The 20499-nt window shown below is 71.0% G+C and overlaps 2 protein-coding genes across 10 annotated transcripts in view; both read left to right on the top strand.

The window, feature by feature from the left end:
• MAGI2 (membrane associated guanylate kinase, WW and PDZ domain containing 2) overlaps nucleotides 1–20499 on the top strand; it is a 1098541-nt gene that overhangs the window by 791216 nt on the left and 286826 nt on the right. The gene's annotated exons all lie outside the window — the stretch shown is intronic.
• On the top strand, nucleotides 11895–18165 carry LOC311629163 (nutritionally-regulated adipose and cardiac-enriched protein homolog). Of its 2 annotated transcripts, XM_084897046.1 has the most exons (5): nucleotides 11895–12133; nucleotides 16024–16149; nucleotides 17151–17283; nucleotides 17616–17651; nucleotides 17924–18165. In XM_084897046.1, the coding sequence occupies exons 2-5, from the start codon at nucleotides 16039–16041 to the stop codon at nucleotides 18127–18129; spliced, it is 486 nt and encodes a 161-aa protein (XP_084753172.1). In that variant the 5' UTR covers nucleotides 11895–12133; nucleotides 16024–16038; the 3' UTR covers nucleotides 18130–18165. The 2 variants fall into 2 exon arrangements, with proteins under 2 accessions (XP_084753172.1, XP_084753171.1); XM_084897045.1 differs by lacking the exon at nucleotides 11895–12133 and having other exon boundaries at nucleotides 15762–16149.

The following is a 20499-nucleotide window of genomic DNA, read 5'->3' as shown; positions in this document are numbered from 1 at the left end:
GGGACTCGCCCAGCCGTGCGAGCTGCCGGGGCCTCACTGGAGACAGAGGTGGCTGGAGCGAGGCCCCTCTGAGGGGCCCTGGGGGGGGGGGGACCCTGGGGTGGGGGCCCTGGGGTGGGGAGCTGGGGTGGGGGAGCTGGGGTGGGGGGCCCTGTGGTGGGGGGCCCTGGGGGGGACCCTGGGGTGGGGGCCCTGGGGTGGGGGAGCTGGGGTGGGGGGCCCTGGGGTGGGGGGCCCTGGGTGGGGGACCCTGGGGTGGGGGTGCCCTTGGGTGGGGGGCCCTGGGGGTGGGGGGCCCTGGGGTGGGGGACCCTGGGGTGGGGGGGCCCTGGGGTGGGGGGAGCTGGGCAGCCAGGTCGGCTTTGTGCCTTGGTTTCCCCGCCTGCTCAGTGAGGGCTGGTGAGCGGTGTGGTCGGAGCCAGGGAGGGACGACCTGGGAGCCATGACCCACAATGCCCTCTGCTACCTCCTGAGGCATTTACTGTCCCCCCACCCCCTCCATCCTCCCCTAACCCTCCTCCCCCTCCATCCCCCCCAACCCCCCGCCCCCTCCACCCCCCCTAATCCCCCCACCCCCTCCATCCCCCCTAATCCCCCCACCCCTGTTCCCCCTTACCCCCCGCCCCCTCGATCCCCCCTAACCCCCTGCCCCCCTCGATCCCCCCTAACCCCCCGCCCCCTCCACCCCCCTAACCCCCCGCCCCCTCCACCCCCCTAACCTCCCGCCCCCTCCACCCCCCTAACCCCCCGCCCCCTCCACCCCCCTAACCCCCCGCCCCCTCCACCCCCTAACCCCCCGCCCCCTCCACCCCCTAACCTCCCGCCCCCTCCACCCCCCTAACCCCCCGCCCCCTCCACCCCCCTAACCCCCCGCCCCCTCCACCCCCCTAACCCCCCGCCCCCTCCACCCCCCTAACCTCCCCACCCCCTCCATCTCCCCTAAACCCCCCACTGCCCCGTCCTCCCAAAGCCCCTGCCTGACGGGCTTGAGCCTCCTGTCTGGTCCGGGAACCCAGGGTCAGTCAAGTTCAGAGCAAGACTGAGGGCCGAGCCGGCTGCAGCCGGGCCCTCGGGGTCAGCCGAGGGGCTCAGCCAGACGGGCCCGCGCTGAGGACGGCCCGGGGAGGCCCGGGGAGGCGGGGGGAGGGTCGCTGGTCCATGGGCCGTCAGCCACAGGAATCACTTACTTTTTATTTATTGTGTTAATATTTCTATTGATCTCAGAGAGGAGGGGAGAGGGAAAGAGGGAGAGAAACATCCATGAGGAGAGAGAATCATTGACCGGCTGCCTCCTGCACGCCCCCCACTGGGGATGTGCCCACAACCCAGGCCTGTGCCCTGACCAGAGTCGAACCTGGGACCCTCATTCTGCAGGCCCACATGGGTCTGTCTCCCCCAGCCCCTCCCCGGGGCCAGGCGTAGGGGCACGAGGCCTCCTCTGCCCGGTGTGCTACCGGCGCCGGAGAGTCAGGGTCACCGGCGCAGCACGGGTGCCCCTGCCCCTGCCCAGCCACCCCGACCGACCGACCGGGAGGTAGAGACCCGACCACAGGGACCGCCAGGGACCGGCCACACCCAGCCCGGCCGCAAACACCCGCTGTGCCTCACCGCCACCCGCCAGGGCCCAACACAGAGGGGCTGGGACCAGCCGTGTCCGTGTCAAATGTCTGCCTCCCTCGGGGAGACACAGGGGCTCACGCGTGGCCTCAAGCATGCGTGGGAAGGCCTGCACCCCACCCCACACACACGAGGTCTGAGCACTGTGCACCGTGTGTGCACACGCACATCCACACACGCACATCCACACACGCACACACACACATACATACACGAACATACACACACGCACATCCACACACACACATCCACACGCACATCCACACATGTACATCCACACACACACACACACGCACATCCACACACGCACACACACATACACACACGAACATACACACACGCACATACACACACACATCCACCCACACATCCACACGCACATCCACACGCACATCCACACACGCACATACTCACACACGCATATCCACACACACATACACACACATACACACACGCACATCCACACACATACGCACACACATACACACACACATCCACACACGCATACACACACATCCACACACGCACACACGCACGCACACCCACACACGCACATCCACACACGCACACACACACACATCCACACACGCACATCCACACACCCCTCCCGCCAACCGCAGCCACCTGCAGCCAGCTCTGTGCAAGCCTGTGCCCGTGCCCCCATTCCCCCCGTACCGCCTCCTGTACCCCCACCCCCATGTCCATATGCCCCGTGCCCCCATTCCCCCCTGCCCCCATGCCCTGAGGCCCGCAGCCACTGACCCGGGTGGCCCTGGGGGCCCTGAGACTGTGAGTCAGGGCCCCCTCAGCTTCCTCCCCGAGGTCGCAGGACCGTCCCAGCGGGACAGCGTGGGCCGGCGTGGGGACAGCCCGTCAGGAGGGCAGTGTCGGCCGGCGTGGGGACAGTGTCGGCCGGCGTGGGGATGGCCCGTCAGGAGGGCAGTGGGGACAGCGTGGGGACGGCCTGTCAGGAGGGCAGTATGGGGCCGGCGTGGGGTCGGCCTGTAAGGAGGACAGTGTGGGGCCGGCGTGGGGACAGCCCGTCAGGAGGGCAGTGTGGGGCCGGCGTGGGGTCGGCCTGTAAGGAGGACAGTGTGGGCCGGCGTGGAGACAGTGTGGGCCGGCGTGGGGACAGTGTGGGGCCGGCGTGGGGACAGTGTGGGCCGGCGTGGGGACAGTGTGGGCCGGCGTGGGGACGGCCTGTCAGGAGGGCAGTGTGGGCCGGCGTGGGGACAGTGTGGGCCGGCGTGGGGACGGCCTGTCAGGAGGGCAGTGTGGGGCCGGCGTGGGGACGGCCTGTCAGGAGGGCAGTGTGGGGCCGGCGTGGGGACGGCCTGTCAGGAGGGCAGTGTGGGGCCGGCGTGGGGACGGCCTGTCAGGAGGGCAGTGTGGGCCGGCGTGGGGACAGTGTGGGCCAGCGTGGGGACAGCGTGGGCTGGCGTGGGGACAGTGTGGGGCCGGCGTGGGGACAGCCCGTCAGGAGGGCAGTGTGGGGCCGGCGTGGGGACGGCCTGTCAGGAGGGCAGTGTGGGCCGGCGTGGGGACAGTGTGGGCCAGCGTGGGGACAGCGTGGGCTGGCGTGGGGACAGTGTGGGGCCGGCGTGGGGACAGCCCGTCAGGAGGGCAGTGTGGGGCCGGCGTGGGGACGGCCTGTCAGGAGGGCAGTGTGGGGGCCGGCCTGGGGACAGCCCGTCAGGAGGGCAGTGTGGGGCCGGCGTGGGGCCGGCGTGGGGACAGCGTGGGGACGGCCTGTCAGGAGGGCAGTGTGGGGCCGGCGTGGGGACAGCATGGGCCGGCGTGGGGACAGTGTGGGGACGGCGTGGGGACAGCGTGGGCCGGCGTGGGGACAGTGTGGGGACGGCGTGGGGACAGTGTGGGGACGGCGTGGGGACGGCCTGTCAGGAGGGCAGTGTGGGGCCGGCGTGGGGCCGGCGTGGGGACAGCGTGGGGACGGCCTGTCAGGAGGGCAGTGTGGGGCCGGCGTGGGGACAGCGTGGGGACGGCCTGTCAGGAGGGCAGTGTGGGGCCGGCGTGGGGACAGCATGGGCCGGCGTGGGGACAGTGTGGGGCCGGCATGGGGACAGTGTGGGGACGGCCCGTCAGGAGGGCAGTGTGGGGCCGGCGGGCTGGGCGGGCGGGGCGCGCGGAGGGAGGAGCTGAGCGCCCGCGCCTTTGCGCTCACTTTGGAAGCTGCCGGCTCAGCAGTCTGGCTCCGCACGGCGGCCCTAAAGCTGTCCACGCCCGTAAATCACCGATTAAATAAGCGCTGGAGGCAGCAGATCGGGGCGGGGAAGAGGAATGAATTGAGACGGCCCGGGGTGCCCGCAGCCTGTCACCGGGAGCTCGAGGGGCACGAGCCAGCCCCCCCACACACACAGGGAGCCGTGCCCGCTGGACTGGCGGTGCCCAGGCTCCTCCTCCCCTTCCTGTGGGGCAGGACGGCTGGCCCACGGGAGGCCGGGCAGAGGGCGGGGCTCTGGGCGGAGGGAGATGTGGCCGCAGAGCCTGTGCCCAGAGCCTCCCGGCCCCCTCTGGCCACACAAGTCACATGACACCGGTCCCACAAACAGCCAGGAGGAGCGAGGGAGGGCAGAGCCTCTCAGGACCTTCCCAGCACCAGCCTCCCCCCTGGCAGGTGTGTCCCCGTGCCTGCACCCCCTCTGCCCTCCACCTGCAGACTCAGCCCTGCCTGGGCTCAGAGCCAGACTCTGGTGGGCTGGGATCCAGGCTCAGTGAGAAGTGGGATTGAGGCTCAGTGTGAAGTGGACCCAGGCTCAGTGTGAAGTGGATCCAGGCTCAGTGTGAAGTGGGAGCCAGGCTCAGTGAGAAGTGGATCCAGGCTCAGTGTGAAGTGGATCCAGGTTCCGTGTGAAGTGGATCCAGGCTCAGTGTGAAGTGGGATTGAGGCTCAGTGTGAAGTGGGACCCGGGCTCAGTGTGAAGTGGGACCCAGGTTCCGTGTGAAGTGGACCCAGGCTCAGTGTGAAGTGGACCCAGGCTCAGTGTGAAGTGGACCCAGGCTCAGTGTGAAGTGGGGACCAGGCTCAGTGTGAAGTGGGACCCGGGCTCAGTGTGAAGTGGGACCCGGGCTCAGTGTGAAGTGGGACCCGGGCTCAGTGTGAAGTGGGATCCGGGCTCAGTGTGAAGTGGGACCCGGGCTCAGTGTGAAGTGGACCCAGGCTCCGTGTGAAGTGGACCCAGGCTCAGTGTGAAGTGGGAGCCAGGCTCAGTGTGAAGTGGGGACCAGGCTCAGTGTGAAGTGGGACCCAGGCTCAGTGTGAAGTGGGATCCAGGCTCAGTGTGAAGTGGGACCTGGGCTCAGTGTGAAGTGGACCCAGGCTCAGTGTGAAGTGGACCCAGGCTCAGTGTGAAGTGGACCCAGGCTCAGTGTGAAGTGGGAGCCAGGCTCAGTGTGAAGTGGGGACCAGGCTCAGTGTGAAGTGGACCCAGGCTCAGTGTGAAGTGGGAGCCAGGCTCAGTGTGAAGTGGGAGCCAGGCTCAGTGTGAAGTGGGGACCAGGCTCAGTGTGAAGTGGGAGCCAGGCTCAGTGTGAAGTGGGAGCCAGGCTCAGTGTGAAGTGGGAGCCAGGCTCAGTGTGAAGTGGGGACCAGGCTCAGTGTGAAGTGGGGACCAGGCTCAGTGTGAAGTGGACCCAGGCTCAGTGTGAAGTGGGAGCCAGGCTCAGTGTGAAGTGGGGACCAGGCTCAGTGTGAAGTGGACCCAGGCTCAGTGTGAAGTGGGAGCCAGGCTCAGAGACGTGGCTGACGGTTTGTGGTCGCACAGCTGGTGGTAGAAATACTAGGGAGCCCCGTCCAGCTGACTCCAACCCTATTGCTGGTCCCCTACCCGCTGGGCAGTGGTCTATCCCGCTGCTGGTCATTGAACACAGGTCATCCCTCCCCCCCAGCTCCCTCTCCTTTCCTTCCTCCCTCCCTCCCTTCCTTCCTTCCTTCCTTCCTTTCTCTTCTTTCTCTTTATTCCTTTCTTTCTTTCTGTGTTTATTGGTTTTTAGAGAGAGAGAGGAGCAGAGGGAGAGAGAGAGGGAGCAGAGGGAGAGAGAGAGGGACATCAATGGGAGAGGAGCATCATGGATCAGCTACCTCCCGCATGCCACACTGGCCATCGAGCCTGCAACCCGGCAGCTGCCCTGTCTGGGATCTGGACCGTGGCCTTCGGGTTCCAGGTCCATGCTCAGCCACAGAGCCACGGAGCCACGGAGCCACACTGGCCAGAACCATCCAGGCTCTCTAAGACGACCGACCAAAAGGAAGGCAGAAGCCACTCTCCCCGGCAGCCAGGCCTGGCCAGGTCCAAGAAGCCTGGACACTGGCCACCAGCCAGAGCTCCCTGGGCCGGGGCCGCACTGAACACAGAGGGTTCTCGGGGGGCCCCAGAGGCTGCAGCAGCCCCCCAAAACCCTCACCGTCCAGGCAGGACCCCGCTCCCCAGAGGAGGGCTGTCTCCAGGCCCAGGCCAGGCTGCCCCGGGGTGGGGCTCTTAAGAACGCGGACATCTAGTGACCCCTGTCCCTCTCCCACCCCCCCACCCCCAGCTCCTGGTGGTCGGGGGACCCAGCACCCACCCTGAGGAGGGCCGCCCTCTCCCGGGTCCCAGATCTGGCTCAGCAGAGAAGCGAGTGTGACCCTGAGGCCACGTCTCACTTACTGGGCACAGCCCGCCAGCGGCCAGGCCGCCCCTTCGTGCCCGCGGGGCTTCCTGTGGGCCCTGCCTGCACCCCAGACCCCCCCTCGCCCCAGCCCCAGCCAGTGAGGCTCCAGGTGTGAACAGCGGGTCTCCCTGAGGAGGTCACACAGGAGCCTGAGGCCTGGGCACCGCCCACCTAGGAGGGCGTGTCCTCCCCCGGCTGAGCCACGCCCTGCGCCTGCCTCTGCGACATGCACCCCTCTGTGGACGAGGGCGGCTGGACAGTGGGGCCTGCAGACTCTCTGGCTCCTCCGCACCCCCACCCTCCCCTCCCCAGCCCGGACCACCCCACCCCCTCTCCACCCCCTCTCCACCCCTGGCCCACCCCTACCCTCCCCCACCCCCTCCCCAGCCCGGACCACCCCACCCCCTCTCCACCCCCTCTCCACCCCTGGCCCACCTCTACCCTCCCCCACCCCCTCCCCAGCCCGGACCACCCCACCCCCTCTCCACCCCCTCTCCACCCCTGGCCCACCTCTACCCTACCCCAACCCTCCCCAGCCCGGCTGGGCTCTGCCTGGGATCCTGGCCAGTCCTCCAGCGCCACCTGGTGGCCGTGAGCACTCCATGACCATGGCCAGCCTGGGCAGCCCGGCCTCCAGGCTCCTGCAGCTGTGACTGGAGGACTTCACCATGAGGGACCCCAGGGCTGTCCTTGGGGGAGTCCCCAGCCCCACCCCCACCCTGTCATGGAGGGGAGGGCGGTCTGGGCCGGCTCCTCAGTGCCCGTCAGGAGGAGCTGTGTCTGAGGGGCGGCCACAAAGAGAACAAAATGCCGGAGAGGAGAGGTCTGGCAGGGGTGGGGCGGCAGGAGGGGGGGCTGATGCCTCTGGCGCCGGCCTGCCCCGGCTCAGGCTCGGTCCTCCTCACACTACGGAGGAGGCTGCTCTGTGAGCACCCAGCACCCAGCGGGCCCCACTTTGGTCTCTCGGGCACCCAATGGGCCCATGCGGCAGGGGAGGGAGGGGGAGCTGGGGGGCGAGTGGGGAGGACCCTGGGCCCTCCATGCCTGCCAGGCCGAGCGGCCCTGCTCCCTGTCAGTCTCTCAGCACCCGGGCACCTGGGAGCAGTGACAGCAGCGGCCCGGCCCCGGAGTCTCAGCACAAATCGCCAGACCCGCATGTCAGTCAGCACAGCCTGCACCCCAGACCCGCCTGTCAGTCAACACAGCCTGCACCCCCAGGTTCCCCTGTCAGTCAGCACAGCCTGCACCCCCAGACCCCCCTGTCAGTCAGCACAGCCTGCACCCCAGACCCCCCTGTCAGTCAGCACAGCCTGCACCCCAGATCCCCTGTCAGTCAGCACAGCCTGCACCCCAGACCCCGTCAGTGAGCACAGCCTGCACCCCCAGACGACAGCGGAGGGACCTCGTCAGAGAGCGCGTGTCCTGGGGGTCGGGGGGCTGGCTGGTGGCAGACACGCCGGGTGGGGATTCGGGGGCCCCGGGCCAGGGCCCCAGTCCGGGCGTGAGGACCGGGAGCAGCCCAGCCACCTTCCTTGGGCGCCTCAGCTCTGCGGTGCCCGAGGGGAGGGGGAGGCAGGGACCCGCGTTGTTCATGGAGAAGCGGGGACGGAGGGGCTGTGGGGTCCCGTCCCCCCCCCCCCCCGCCCCCCGTGCTGCCATTCTGCTCCAGCTGCACACGAAGGCGTGGCTCACAGCCTCTGCCACAGCCCCGGCCGCCTCGGAGCTGGCTGCTGGGCGGCACCGCGGGCAGAGGGGCGGCAAGGAGGGGCCACCCGAAGGCGGGGGAGGCCACGTGGAGCAGCTGCAGGCGGGCTGGGTGCTGGGTGCTGGGCCGAGGTGAGGGGCACCTTGGGGTGAGGGGAGGCCGGAGTGGGAGGCACCAGGCCAGGCATTGGGGAGCCGGCGCCCCCCAGTGCCGTCTCCACTCCCCCCGGTGGCTGGACCCCAAATACCCACCTTCCAGCTTGGGGAGGGGGCGGCCGGCAGCACCCCTCGGGAGAGGAGCGGCTGCAGATACGACCCGGACCCCCCACACTGGCCGCTCTCCACCCGGGCGCGGCCGAGGCTGAACACTGTCCTCCCACTGTGCTCCCGGGCCCTCCCTGGGAGCAGGCGGGGCCCCCAGCAGCAGGCGGGGCCATAGCTCAGCCGGGAGAGCCCAGAGCCTGGCACCGAGGCCTGGGGCGCTCCGGCCCTGCAGCAGGCGTGGCCCTGCGTGGATACACACCCTCACACACGGGTCCCTCGGCAGGGAGGCCGTGGCCCTGCGTGGATACACACCCCCTCACACACGGGCCCCTCGGCAGGGAGGCCCGTGGCCCTGCGTGGACACCCCCCTCACACACGGGCCCCTCGGCGGGGCGGCCCGTGGCCCTGTGGGGTCCTCGGACCCGCGTCCCCAATGGCCTCCCTGGACTGGCGGCCTCACCCGGGAAAGAGGAGCCGCGGAGCCGGGCTGGCGGCGCCTGGGCACCTGGTCGGAGGCCGGGCGGCGAGGAGGAGCGGACCGGCCGCAGACACCGCCCGCCATCCGCTCCGGAGGCCGCCGTGGAGCCGAGCGCTCTGCCTCCCGGACTCGCAAACAGCTCAGGCCCTGGCCGCAAACTCCTCCGTCCACAGAGCCGAACACCAACAGCACGACGGCTGAAATCTCTTTGGAGAGCCAAACGTTTTAAACTTAAACTTCTTCTGGCGTCCCTTCAGAACAGACTCGCCCAGGCCGTGGTGTTTGTGGAAGAGCCACACTCCAGGGGCCAGAGAGCCGACCGCGGACTTAGGAGACGGGAGCAGGCCGCCCGCTAGCCCAGCTCAGGATGCCAGGCCACGCCGGGGCCTCCTGCGGGAACGGCCGGCCGCCCCGGGGCCAGGCTCAGTCCAGGGCGGGGGGGGGGGGGGGGAGCCCCGGCCAGCACCCCGTCTTCTGAGTCAGACTCCGTGCACGGCGGAGCGGCCAGGCGCGGCCCCAAGACCGAGGCCCGGGGAGTCCCCGAGAGCAGGACCCTCCCTTGCTTGCCTCCAGCGACGGAGGGCTCACCACCTCGCCGTGGCCATTCCCGCCGGGCACGCACGCCAGCTCCCCGCCCCCTGCACCCCCCTCCTGGCACCCCACCCCCCGGCACTCCCCCAGCACCCCCCCAACACCTCCCCCAACCCCCCCCAGGATCCCTCCCCAGCACCCCTCCCCCGGCTCCCCACCCCCCGGCTCTCCCCCCCGGAACCCCTCTGGCACCCCTCAGCCTGCTCCCTGCAGCTTGGGGGAGGGAATGACACCCTCAAACGTGTCCCGGCCGAACCCCCGTCGGTGACGCCCCCGGCTCCGGGCCTGTGCTCCCCTGCCCCTGCCCGGCTCTGCAGCCTCAGGAGCTGGGCCAGGAGAGGGGACGGCGGACTGGTCACCTGACCAGCACAGGACGGCCGGGTGACGCGTGGAGGTGGCCGTGACCCCAGCCTGCCGCCTCCGGAGCAGCCACATGGCTGGGACCCGGGCCCCCCGACCCCTGGAACCAGGCTGCAGGCGGGGGCTGGGCAGCAGGCCCCTCCCCCCGGGCTCCACTTTGGGGCGGGGCCTAACCACAGGCTGGACTCTCGTCACCCCACCCCCCACTGCCCACACCTGGTCCCCCATCACCCCACTTACTGCACCCCCCACCTGGTCCCCCATCACCCCACTCACTGCACCCCCCACCTGGTCCCCCATCACCCCACTTACTGCACCCCCCACCTGGTCCCCCATCACCCCACTCACTGCACCCCCCACCTGGTCCCCCCATCACCCCACTCACTGCACCCCCCACCTGGTCCCCCCATCACCCCACTCTCTGCACCCCCCACCTGGTCCCCCATCACCCCACTTACTGCACCCCCCACCTGGTCCCCCATCACCCCACTCTCTGCACCCCCAACCTGGCCCCCCATCACCCCACTCTCTGCACCCCCCCACCTGGTCCCCCATCACCCCACTCACTGCACCCCCCCACCTGGCCCCTCATCACCCCTTACTGCACCCCCCACCTGGTCCCCCATCACCCCACTCTCTGCACCCCCCACCTGGCCCCCATCACCCCACTCTCTGCACCCCCCACCTGGTCCCCCCATCACCCCACTCACTGCACCCCCCCACCTGGCCCCTCATCACCCCTTACTGCACCCCCCACCTGGCCCCTCATCACCCCACTTACTGCACCCCCCACCTGGTCCCCCCATCACCCCACTCACTGCACCCCCCACCTGGCCCCCATCACCCCACTCTCTGCACCCCCCACCTGGTCCCTCATCACCCCACTCACTGCACCCCCCACCTGGCCCCCCATCACCCCACTCACTGCACCCCCCACCTGGTCCCCCATCACCCCACTCTCTGCACCCCCCCACCTGGTCCCCCATCACCCCACTCACTGCACCCCCCCACCTGGCCCCTCATCACCCCTTACTGCACCCCCCACCTGGTCCCCCCATCACCCCACTTACTGCACCCCCCACCTGGCCCCCATCACCCCACTCACTGCACCCCCCCACCTGGTCCCCTCATCACCCCACTTACTGCACCCCCCACCTGGTCCCCTCATCACCCCACTCACTGCACCCCCCACCTGGCCCCCCATCACCCCACTCACTGCACCCCCCACCTGGTCCCCCATCACCCCACTCTCTGCACCCCCCCACCTGGCCCTCACATCACCCCACTTACTGCACCCCCCACCTGGTCCCCCCATCACCCCACTTTCCTTACCCCCCTGCCTCTGGCCCCCATCACCCCACTCTCTGCACACACACCCCTCTGGCCAGCCCACGGGGTTTCCAGGAGCTGCGGGCTGGGGTTGCCGGGCGGCCGTGGGGCCGGAGCACGGAGGACGGGCCCTGAGCCCTGGCCGGGCGGCGGCGGCCTGTGCTCTCGCCCGGGAGCGGCCCCCTCGGACCCGGGGCGGCGGGCGGCCTGTGCTCTCACCCGGGAGCGGCCCCCTCGGACCCGGGGCGGCGGGCGGCCTGTGCTCTCACCCGGGAGCGGCCCCCTCGGACCCGGGGCGGCGGCGGCCTGTGCTCTCGCCCGGGAGGCGGCCCCCTCGGACCCGGGCGGCGGCGGCCTGTGCTCTCGCCCGGGAGCGGCCCCCTCGGACCCGGGGCGGCGGGCGGCCTGTGCTCTCGCCCGGGAGCGGCCCCCTGGGACCCGGGGCTGTGGGCGGCCTGTGCTCTCGCCCGGGATTGGCCCCTCGGACCCGGGGCGGCGGGCGGCCTGTGCTCTCACCCGGGAGGCGGCCCCCTCGGACCCGGGGCGGCGGGCGGCCTGTGCTCTCGGCCGGGAGCGGCCCCCTCGGACCCGGGGCGGCGGGCGGCCTGTGCTCTCGGCCGGGAGCGGCCCCCTCGGACCCGGGGCGGCGGACGGCCTGTGCTCTCACCCGGGAGCGGCCCCCTCGGACCCGGGGCGGCGGCGGCCTGTGCTCTCACCCGGGAGCGGCCCCCTCGGACCCGGGGCTGCGGGCGGCCTGTGCTCTCGCCCGGGAGCGGCCCCCTCGGACCCCGGGCGGCGGGCGGTCCTCGGGGCCGGGCCGTCCCCGCCGGAGGAGTAATTATAGCGCAGCCGCCCTGGCCAGCTCCCCCCGCGCCCGGCGGGACGAGGGGGGGACTGGCCTGCGGGTGCGGCTCTCCCAGGCCGAGCCGAGCCGCCGGGCTGGGCAGGGGCAGCCGGACACGGGGCGCCCGCACCCGCCTCTCCGGGTCTGAGACCCGGCCAGGACCTGCCCCGGGGCCCAGACCCCGGCCGCCGCCCCCACAGACCGCAGGAGCCGGTGAGACCAGCTCAGAGCGGCACCTTCCCACGGGCAGGGCCCGGAGCACAGCTCCAGGAGGACCGGTACGGAGCGGGCGAGGTGGCACGGAGGCTGGCAGAGGGCACTCTCCGACCCTGGGGGCGGGGCTGGGGGGGGGCCAAGGCCCGGGGGAGGGGCGGGGGGGAGGGGCAGGGGTGCAGGGGCAGCCTCCCAAGACTGGGCCTTCAGTTTCCCTGTGACCCCAACCCTGGCGCCCCAGCCTTCCCAGGTGGCCAGCCTGACCCGGGACCACCAGCCTCCTCCTGCCGAGGCCGCCTGGCCGCTGGGGCGAGGGGGCACCAGGGTCCCACCCGGAGCTGGAGCAGCCTCTCCCCGCTCGGGCCGCGCCCAGCCTGTGCCTCAGAGCCGCTGGGAAGGAGTGAGGCCAGGGCAGCGGCCGGAGGGGCGTGGGAAAGGGCCTGCACTCTCCGGGGACGGCTGGTCTGGCCGGAGAACAGCCAGCTCCCATCCCCCCGCCGAAGGCTCAGGCCCGCGGAGGGCCGTCCACGCAGGCACAGCCCAGCGGACCCGCGGGAGCCCAAGCCACTGGAAACCCCCAGAATGGGCCGCGGTCCGAGCCGAGCTGAGCCGCAGGCGGGAGCCCGTCCCGGCCCAGGGCCCACTGCGTACCTGGCCCCTCGTGTGCGGCCCCCGGGGGTCAGCGTGTCATTCCACCCGCGTGCTCTGCGTGCCGGCCCTGCGTCTGCAGGATGGGCCCCTCCCTGCCCCCCTCGGCCACACAGCACCCCTCAGCCTGTCACCCACGTCCCACTGCACCCAGAGCCGTGTGGCACCCAGCTCAGCACTGACGGGGCCTCGGCTCCAGGCGCGCTCCGGCTGTGGGTCTGGCCCGGGCAGTGTGGGCAAGCGGTCAGCGCAGGCTCCGGGTCCCCTCTGCGCGTCCAGAGCTGCAAGTGTGTGCCCTAGCCTCCCCTGCCCCTCTCGGGCGCCCCCCATGGAGGCCACGGGGTGTCCACACCCCCCTTCCCGCTGGGAGGAAGGACAGCTGGACCCCTCCCCTGGCCGGGCTGCCCGGGCGCATGCCTGACCCCGAGGCCGCGGGCCCACAGCAGGCCTCCGGGGCGGGCTGGGCCCCTCGGCTGTAACGGAATCTCCCCGCTGGCCGGCGAGCCGGCGGCTCTGGTGTCCCCTCCGCTCCGGGCTCTGGTCCCATGACCGCCGGCAGGTGGGCCAGCTCGGCGGCAGCGGCACCTGCAGGAGCCCAGGTGGGCAGCGGGCAGCGGGCGAGGGGTGTGCGGTGGGTGTGCGTGCACGTGTTGGTTTGTGTCGTGTGTGTGTGCTCGTGAAGGGGGGTGTCTACATGTATGTGTATATGCATGTGTGTGTAGGTATGTGTGTCTGGTGTGCGTGCGAATGTAGGGGAGTGTGCACATGGGGGGGTGAACATGGGGTGAGTGTGTGCACGTGGGTGTGTGTACATGGGGAGGTGAATGTGTGTACATGGGGTGAGTGTGTGCATGTGGAGTGAGTGTGTGTGTGAACATGGGGTGAGCGTGTGCACGTGGGTGTGTGTACATGGGGAGGTGAATGTGTGTACATGGGGTGAGTGTGTGCATGTGGAGTGAGTGTGTGTGTGAACATGGGGTGAGCGTGTGCACGTGGGTGTGTGTACATGGGGAGGTGAATGTGTGTACATGGGGTGAGTGTGTGCATGTGGAGTGAGTGTGTGTGTGAACATGGGGTGAGCGTGTGCACGTGGGGGTGAATATGTGTATGTGGTGGGTGAGTGGGGTCCCAGAGCTCCAGCCTCTCCCTGTTGCGATCCCTGCGTGCCTCCCCTTCAGAGGCCCAGGGCCCTGGAGCAGGTGTCGCTGGTGACAGGACAGCGCGGGGGGGGGGGGGGGGGGGGGACAGGCCAGGCTGTGGGCCCGGTGAGCGGGTGAGAACAGGGGACCGTGGGCGGGAACAGAGAGCGCCCACAGGCAGTGGTGGGTGATGGGCAGCGGGTCAGACGGAGCACTGGGCCAGGGGCACAAAGATGACCGCCTGCGAGAGGAGGAAGCCCAGTGGGTGGCGTCGCAGAGAAGGGCTGGGTGGAGGCAGGACAGGTGGTGGCCCGGCTCGGCCTTGCCCGAGGGGCTGCACCAGATGGGACCCCACTCCCTGCGCCGCCCCGAGGCTGGTGGGAGTGTGGCCGGCGCAGAGCTGGGCTGGAGAGCTGTGGCTGCACCGTGTCTCCTGAGGCTTCCAGCCCTGGGGCGGGGGACGGGGGGCACCAGGCCAAACCCCACGGCTGCCGGTGTGAACGCTCGGCCTGGCCGGCCCTGCTCCTGGGAGGGTCGGAGCCGGGCTCCCTGTGCACCCTGTGGTGAGGGGTCTGGGGGCGTGGTCTCCGGCCCTGGGTGCCCCGCTGACACTCCGCAGGCCTGCCTGGAGCTATTTTCCGCCCGTTATCACCCATCGGTCACGAGCTGGCCCCGAGCAGAGGGCACTCCTGTTACACGGCCCTGCCAGGCCCGGGAGCGAGGCCTGCGGGGGCGGGGGAGGGCGGTGCTGAGAGCACCAGCGGGGGGAGTGAGGCCCAGGGCAGGCGCTCCATTGACTGACCTCCCTGTGCAACTCACACCTGTGCACACTCACACCTGTGCACACTCACATGTGCTCACACCTGTGCACACTCACAGTGCACAACACGCACGCACTCACACCTGTGCATGCTCACACCTGTGCACACTCACACGTGCAGAGTCACACACGCGCTCACACCTGTGCACACTCACACCTGTGCACTCACATGCGCTCACACCTGTGCACACTCACACATGCTGGCCACTATCCCTGGGACGAACCCGGGGCCCAGGAGGCTGTGTGTCTCCAGGCCCGTGGCCTCTGGAAGGTCCCCAGGAGCCGAGCCTCGGCTGCTGTGTAAACCCCGGGCCCCCCTCGAGAGCAGTCCTGCCTCCCCGTGTCCCCCCACCTCCTCCCCCTCCGTGGCCGCCCCACCTCCTCCCAGGCCAGCGGCTCCTGCCACCACCCCGTTTGCAAAAAGCACCTGAGGCTGATTCGGGAGAAATTGTTTCCTTTGAAGTAATGGGTTTGTCCGGGGCCGCACAGAGGTCACTCTGGGCCGCTGCAGCCCGGGAGGCGGACGCTGAGGGCGGAGGTCACTGCTCCCGCTGCCTCCCCCAGCCCCGCCCTCCCCGCGGCTCCCCGCGCACCCCTGGAGGCAGCCCGTTCCCTGGGGCGGCCCCGCTGCCTCTGGCCTTGACTTACCCGCCTGTGAAATGGGTGGGTGGCCATCAGCCGCCAGGCACCCAAGGACTGACGGTCCGCGCTGGCTTCCCACGCCCTCGGGGTCTGACCCCGAGCAGGACGGGCGAGGTCCACGTGTCAGGACCCTTTAGAGGCTGTGGGAGGAGACACCCCGAGGGCCAGGGGGAGGGAGCGGGTGCACAGGAGCCTGGCTCAGCCGGGGTCACAGGTGCACAGGAGCGGGGAGCGGGGAGGACAGGGAGAGCCAGAGCCTCCGCACCCCACCCCATGTTCACGTCCTGAGCCTCCCCTAGAGGAGGCAGCAGAGATGTCCCTGCAGCTTATCTGTGACCTCGACACTCTGTGACAAAAATAAATGCGAACTTCCTGAGAACCAGTGATGGAGTGGGCTGTGAGTGGATAGCAGCCACAGTCCTGGAGTAGCACCCAGAACTGGAGTAGCACAGCCCTGGAGTAGCACCCAGCCCTGGAGCACAGCCCTGCAATAGCACCCAGCACTGGAGTAGCACCCAGCCCTGGAGAAGTACAGCCCTGGAGTAGCACAGCCCTGGAGTAGCACAGCTCTGGAGTAGCGGCAGCCACTGCAGCAGATAATCCACACCTGGCAGGGAAGCTCGGTGGCTTTCTAGGTGTTCCTCTCCCTTTTGTCTGACTCCCCACGTGCTGCCTGTGCGGTGAGCGGTGCCTCTGCTTCCCCCAGGACCATGTCCAGTAGATGAGGGCCGCAGCGCGAGCCCTGAGCCCCGACGCCCGGCCAGAGACGCGCCCTCCGACCAGGAAGCATGTGGCGGCCGCTCCGGGCTGCGCGGCGCCCTGGGCGGGGAAGGTGAGGCGGTCCCGGATGGGCCAGGGCCGTGGGGGGGGGGGGGGGCACCGTGTGAGGGTGGGCCCGGGCAGTGACACTGGGAGGCTAGGGCTGGCAGAGCGGGTGGCAGGCCCAGCGTGACCGAGGTGCCCGGTGTCCCCCCTGGGCCACGGGCAGGGCTGCGGCTTGCGAGGGAGGGGTGGGGCGGGCAGAGGAAGCGGGGGGAGAGGGGGTGCAGGGGGAGGAAGCAGGAGTGGGCAGGGCTCAGGTCAGGATGCTCCTCCGGGAGCTCCCCCTGCAGGGGATAGACAGGTGCGGGGACAGACGCGGGACCGAGGACCGGAGAGGCCGTCAGGGGGCGGCGGGCCAGGTCCCGGCGGGTCAGAGTCAGGACAGGGAGCAGGGAGAGACGTGGGGGCCGTCCTGGTCCAGCCGCCCAGCTCGCCACGGGCCGGCAGGCCGTTGGCACCGAAGTCCCGGCCAAGCCCGGGGCCGGGCGGCCTGAGCCCAGGCGGGACGGCCGCCGGGCGGCCAGCAGCGGGCGCCGTGTGGCCGAGGCCCCGCTCACCGGTGCTCACACCCCACCCAGCCTGTGTCCCATTTCACAGACGGGAACACGGAGGCTCAGGGTGGGCCGGTCTCGGCCACGCCACCTTCCAAACCACACTGCGGGTGGGCGGGGCAGGCCCGGCGGCCGGGGTCCAGGCTCTGCCCGTCCTGGCCAGAGGCCTGTGCTCACCCCCCTCACCGGTCCCGCGGCTGAGACACAGGCCCAGCATGTGGCCCTCAGGGCACTGAGCCGGGACGGGGGCTTGGGCCAGCCTTCTCCCTGGCACCCGGCCTGAGCCCCCACCCCACCCCTGGGCAGAGGCTCCAGGACCAGCAGGTGGGGGTGGGGGGGGGACATGGGCCCCTATCTGGCCCCACGGTGGGTCTGGCTGCCGGGAACCTGGGGAACAGCCTCCGGGGCTTGGCAGGGGCACCCCATCACCACCAGCTTCCCTCTGCTCCCGCCTCTGCAGGAGGGCGACAGGAAGTGCCCCCCCTCCATCCTGAGACACAGCTCGCCGCGGGAGGGCCGAGGCCGCAGGGCGGGGCCACCGAGGGCCGCCAGGCACGTGCGCTTCCGGGAGCCCCTGGAGGTGGCCGTCCGCTGTAAGGGGCCGCGGGGCGCCGGATGTGGGGTGTGGGGCGAGTGGCCGGGGTTCGGGGGGCCTCTGCCAGGGCCTCACTGTTGGGCTGGTCCCTCTGCGGCTCAGGTCTGCTCCACGCTGCCTGCGGGGTCACCGCGCCCCAACTCCACAGGCTCTGAGGGCAGCACCCAGCGTCCTGGGGCCCCGCCTTCCGGCCTGAGCTGGACAGACGGGTGGAGCCGGCAGACTGGCCGGGTGGTTGGATGGGACCTGGGCCTCTGGGTGGGGAATGAGGGGGGAGCCCTGGGGGGGTGCAGGCTCCGTGCGCCAGCCCACCCTCGGCTCTCCCCGCAGACATCGCCAGCCGGGAGCACGTGCCCCCCGCCAAGGGTGAGTTCTGAGCCCTCCTGGGGTCCCCAGCACCCCACCCGGTGCCCGGGCAGCCCCAGCCCAGGCCACCCCGGGACACCCCCGAGGCCGGCAGGGACGGGGCCTCCACGCCCACAGGACCCACCCGGTGGGCAGCCACGGCGCAGCCTCTGTGCCGGCCCCGGGGAGGATGGAGCCGGACCCGGGGGGGGGGGGGGGAGGGGAGGGGAGAGAGGGGAAGGGAGGGGAGGGGAGGGGGAGCGTGGAAGCCGCTCACCCGCCCCCTCCCCCAGCGCCCCGCCGGCCCCGGCCCCGCGGCCGCTCCCTGCTGCTGCGGCTGGGCCTGTGTGCGCTGCTGGTGCTGCTGCTGGGCCTGTGCTGCGGCCGGACCAAGCCCCTGGCGCTGGCACTGCAGGACCTGCGGGCCCGGCTGCTGGCCCTCGGCCTGCGCCTGCGGCAGGCGCTGCTCACCGGCTGGCACTGCCTGCTGCAGCTCTGACCCGCCGCCCAGCGTCTGGAGCGGCCAACGGTGAACCCGGGACTGAGGGGCGGCGGGGGGCCCAGGGCCTGAGTCAGCACGGCCCTCCTGGGTCACGGCCCTCCCGGGTCACGCCTGGGGTCCCCTGGGAGGTCTTGTAGGAAAAGGACCCACTACTAAGATGGGGTCCACACACCCGGCCCGGGTCAGCACGTAGGGCCTCGGGCGGGGGCCGGGACGCCTCAGAAGAGCCGGGTCTGCGGTGGGGGTGGGGCAGCCCCTCACAGGCCCCCTGGAGCCTGGGCCCGGCCGGGGCTCCCCATGCCCGGGCAGCGTGTCCTCAGCTCCCGCCCGGCCATCCCCGTGGGGGGGGGGGGGGAGCGGGGACACCACAGGCCAGGACCCCGCCGCCTCCAGACCGTCCCACACCGGCGCGGGGCGTGTGGTCCCAGGACGTGTGGATGCGACCAAGGGGAGCCCTCGGTGACGAGCTCCAGGCCCTCAGACCCGCCCGGAGGGGGCGGCCCGCGGTCAGACACCCGGAGGGACAGGCAGAGCCGCCGGCGGGCTGCAGAGGGACGTCAGGGCGCTGTGCCCACTGCCCCGGGGTCGCCCTGTGAGTGCCCGTCCTGCCTCCCACGCGGGGACCCTGACGGACGGTTAGAACGCACCGCAGCCTCCCCCGCTCCCCGCGGGACACGGCCCCTCGGCACGGAACCCTGTCAGGGCTGAGGCCGAGGCGGGGCCGGGAGGCCCAGCAGAGGGGCCTGGGCCTAGCGGGGACCCGGCCTGGTCCTCGGGGACCCTCAGCATCACGGTCCCTGACCGCACACCCGCCCAGCCCCCAGGAGGCCACCTCGTCCCACTGCACCCGGAGAGGACGGACAGATGGGGAAACTGAGGCTGCAGCAAGCCCCGGCTCAGCCGTGCAGCCTGCCTGCCTGGGGCCACGCTGCCGGGAGGGGACGGGCGGTCCTCTCTGCCAGGGCTGTCACCACGGAGGCCACGGACGGCTGCTGGCTCTGCGGGACGGGCGGTGACCAGCCGTTAGGACGAAACCGCCCGCGGTGGACACCGACGGCCTGCTGGCTCTGCAGCACAGACGGCGACCGCGGTGGACACGGTCAGGCGAGGCACGGACTCGCCATCCCGCTCACCCCAGCCGCCGGGAGCTCCACCCTCACGTGACGAGGCGGTCTCCCCTCACGTGACGAGGCGGTCCCCACCCTCACGTGACGAGGCGGTCCCCACCCTCACGTGACCAGGCGGTCCCCACCCTCACGTGACCAGGCGGTCTCCCCTCACGTGACAAGGCGGTCTCCCCTCACGTGACCAGGCGGTCTCCCCTCATGTGACCAGGCAGTCCCCACCCTCACGTGATGAAACGGTCTCCCCTCACGTGATGAGCGAGTGGATGACACACTGAAATGGGGGCCGAACCCCCCACATGGGAGGGCCGAGATCGGTTTTTATTGTGACTTTGAGAAATAAATGCATTTAAGGTGCAGGACCTGTACTCTGAGTTTAGCCGGAAGTAGAATTAATCATGGCGTCCGCGGTCGAACAGCAGGGAGAAGCGATGGGGCCCCACGTCAGACCCCGGGACCCGCCTGCCCTTCCCATCCGCCCGGGATCTCCCTGCCCGAGGCGCGGCACCGCTCCGTCCGTCCCCGCCAGGAGGCGCGGTGCAGCCGGCCGGAGACCGGACCGCAGGGGCGGACACAGGGCTGTGCGGCGGGTGGAGGGGCCGCCCCAGACCAGCTCCAGGACCACAGGGCACCCTGAGCCTGGCAGACCCTTGGGCAGACCCTTCCCGCCCAGCTGGCCGCTGCCTGGATGGGGTGCAGGCAGAGCCCCGCCCCGCCATGACAGACGAGGGGCCCCAGGGGCTGGGAAGGTCCCCGGGGCCAGGGTGCTGGGCCGCCAGGCTGGGCCGAGCTAGACCAGCTCCGCGCGGGTCCTCAGGTGCCACCCAAGCAGCTCTCCAGCCCGCTGCTCCACCCGGAGCCCCGGCAGGCTCTGCAGGCCCCCCCCACCCCCGGCTCCAGCCCCGGCCCCGCCCCCAGGACGCCGCCAGCGCCGCAGCAGCAGGACAGTCACCGGCCCCTTACTCCGGCCCGTCTGCCCGGGCCCCCTCTCCAGCCCTCGCCAGGCCCAGGCCCACGCTCTGCAGGCCCCTGCCCACGTCCTGGCAGCGAGGGCGGGAGGGACGGGGGGGCGGGCCTTCCTGCCCGGGGGAGGGGGAGCAGCAGGAAGCCAGCTTGCAGCACGGGGGCAGCTGAGGAGGCCGACGGTGCTTGGAGCCTGGGAGTGGGGTGCTCTTACCCCTGGGGGCCCCCTGGGCAGGCACGGAGGAGGGGGGACAGGCCAGAAGCCAGGAGCCTTGGAGGA

Source organism: Pipistrellus hanaki (genome assembly GCF_964339955.1).
Source record: "Pipistrellus hanaki genome assembly, chromosome: 10".
Classification (NCBI taxonomy): domain Eukaryota; kingdom Metazoa; phylum Chordata; class Mammalia; order Chiroptera; family Vespertilionidae; genus Pipistrellus; species Pipistrellus hanaki.
The sequence above is the reverse complement of the archived record's forward strand: the minus strand, read 5'-3'. Positions and strand labels throughout refer to the sequence as shown.

Excerpts from the sequence above, each read along its gene's own strand:
- LOC311629163 (XM_084897046.1), top strand. The coding sequence starts at position 16,039 with ATGAGGGCCGCAGCGCGAGCCCTGAGCCCCGACGCCCGGCCAGAGACG. Across the intron at positions 17,284-17,615 it reads CCTGGAGGTGGCCGTCCGCT|ACATCGCCAGCCGGGAGCAC; the intron begins GTAAGGGGCCGC and ends CTCTCCCCGCAG. Across the intron at positions 17,652-17,923 it reads GCACGTGCCCCCCGCCAAGG|CGCCCCGCCGGCCCCGGCCC; the intron begins GTGAGTTCTGAG and ends CCCCTCCCCCAG.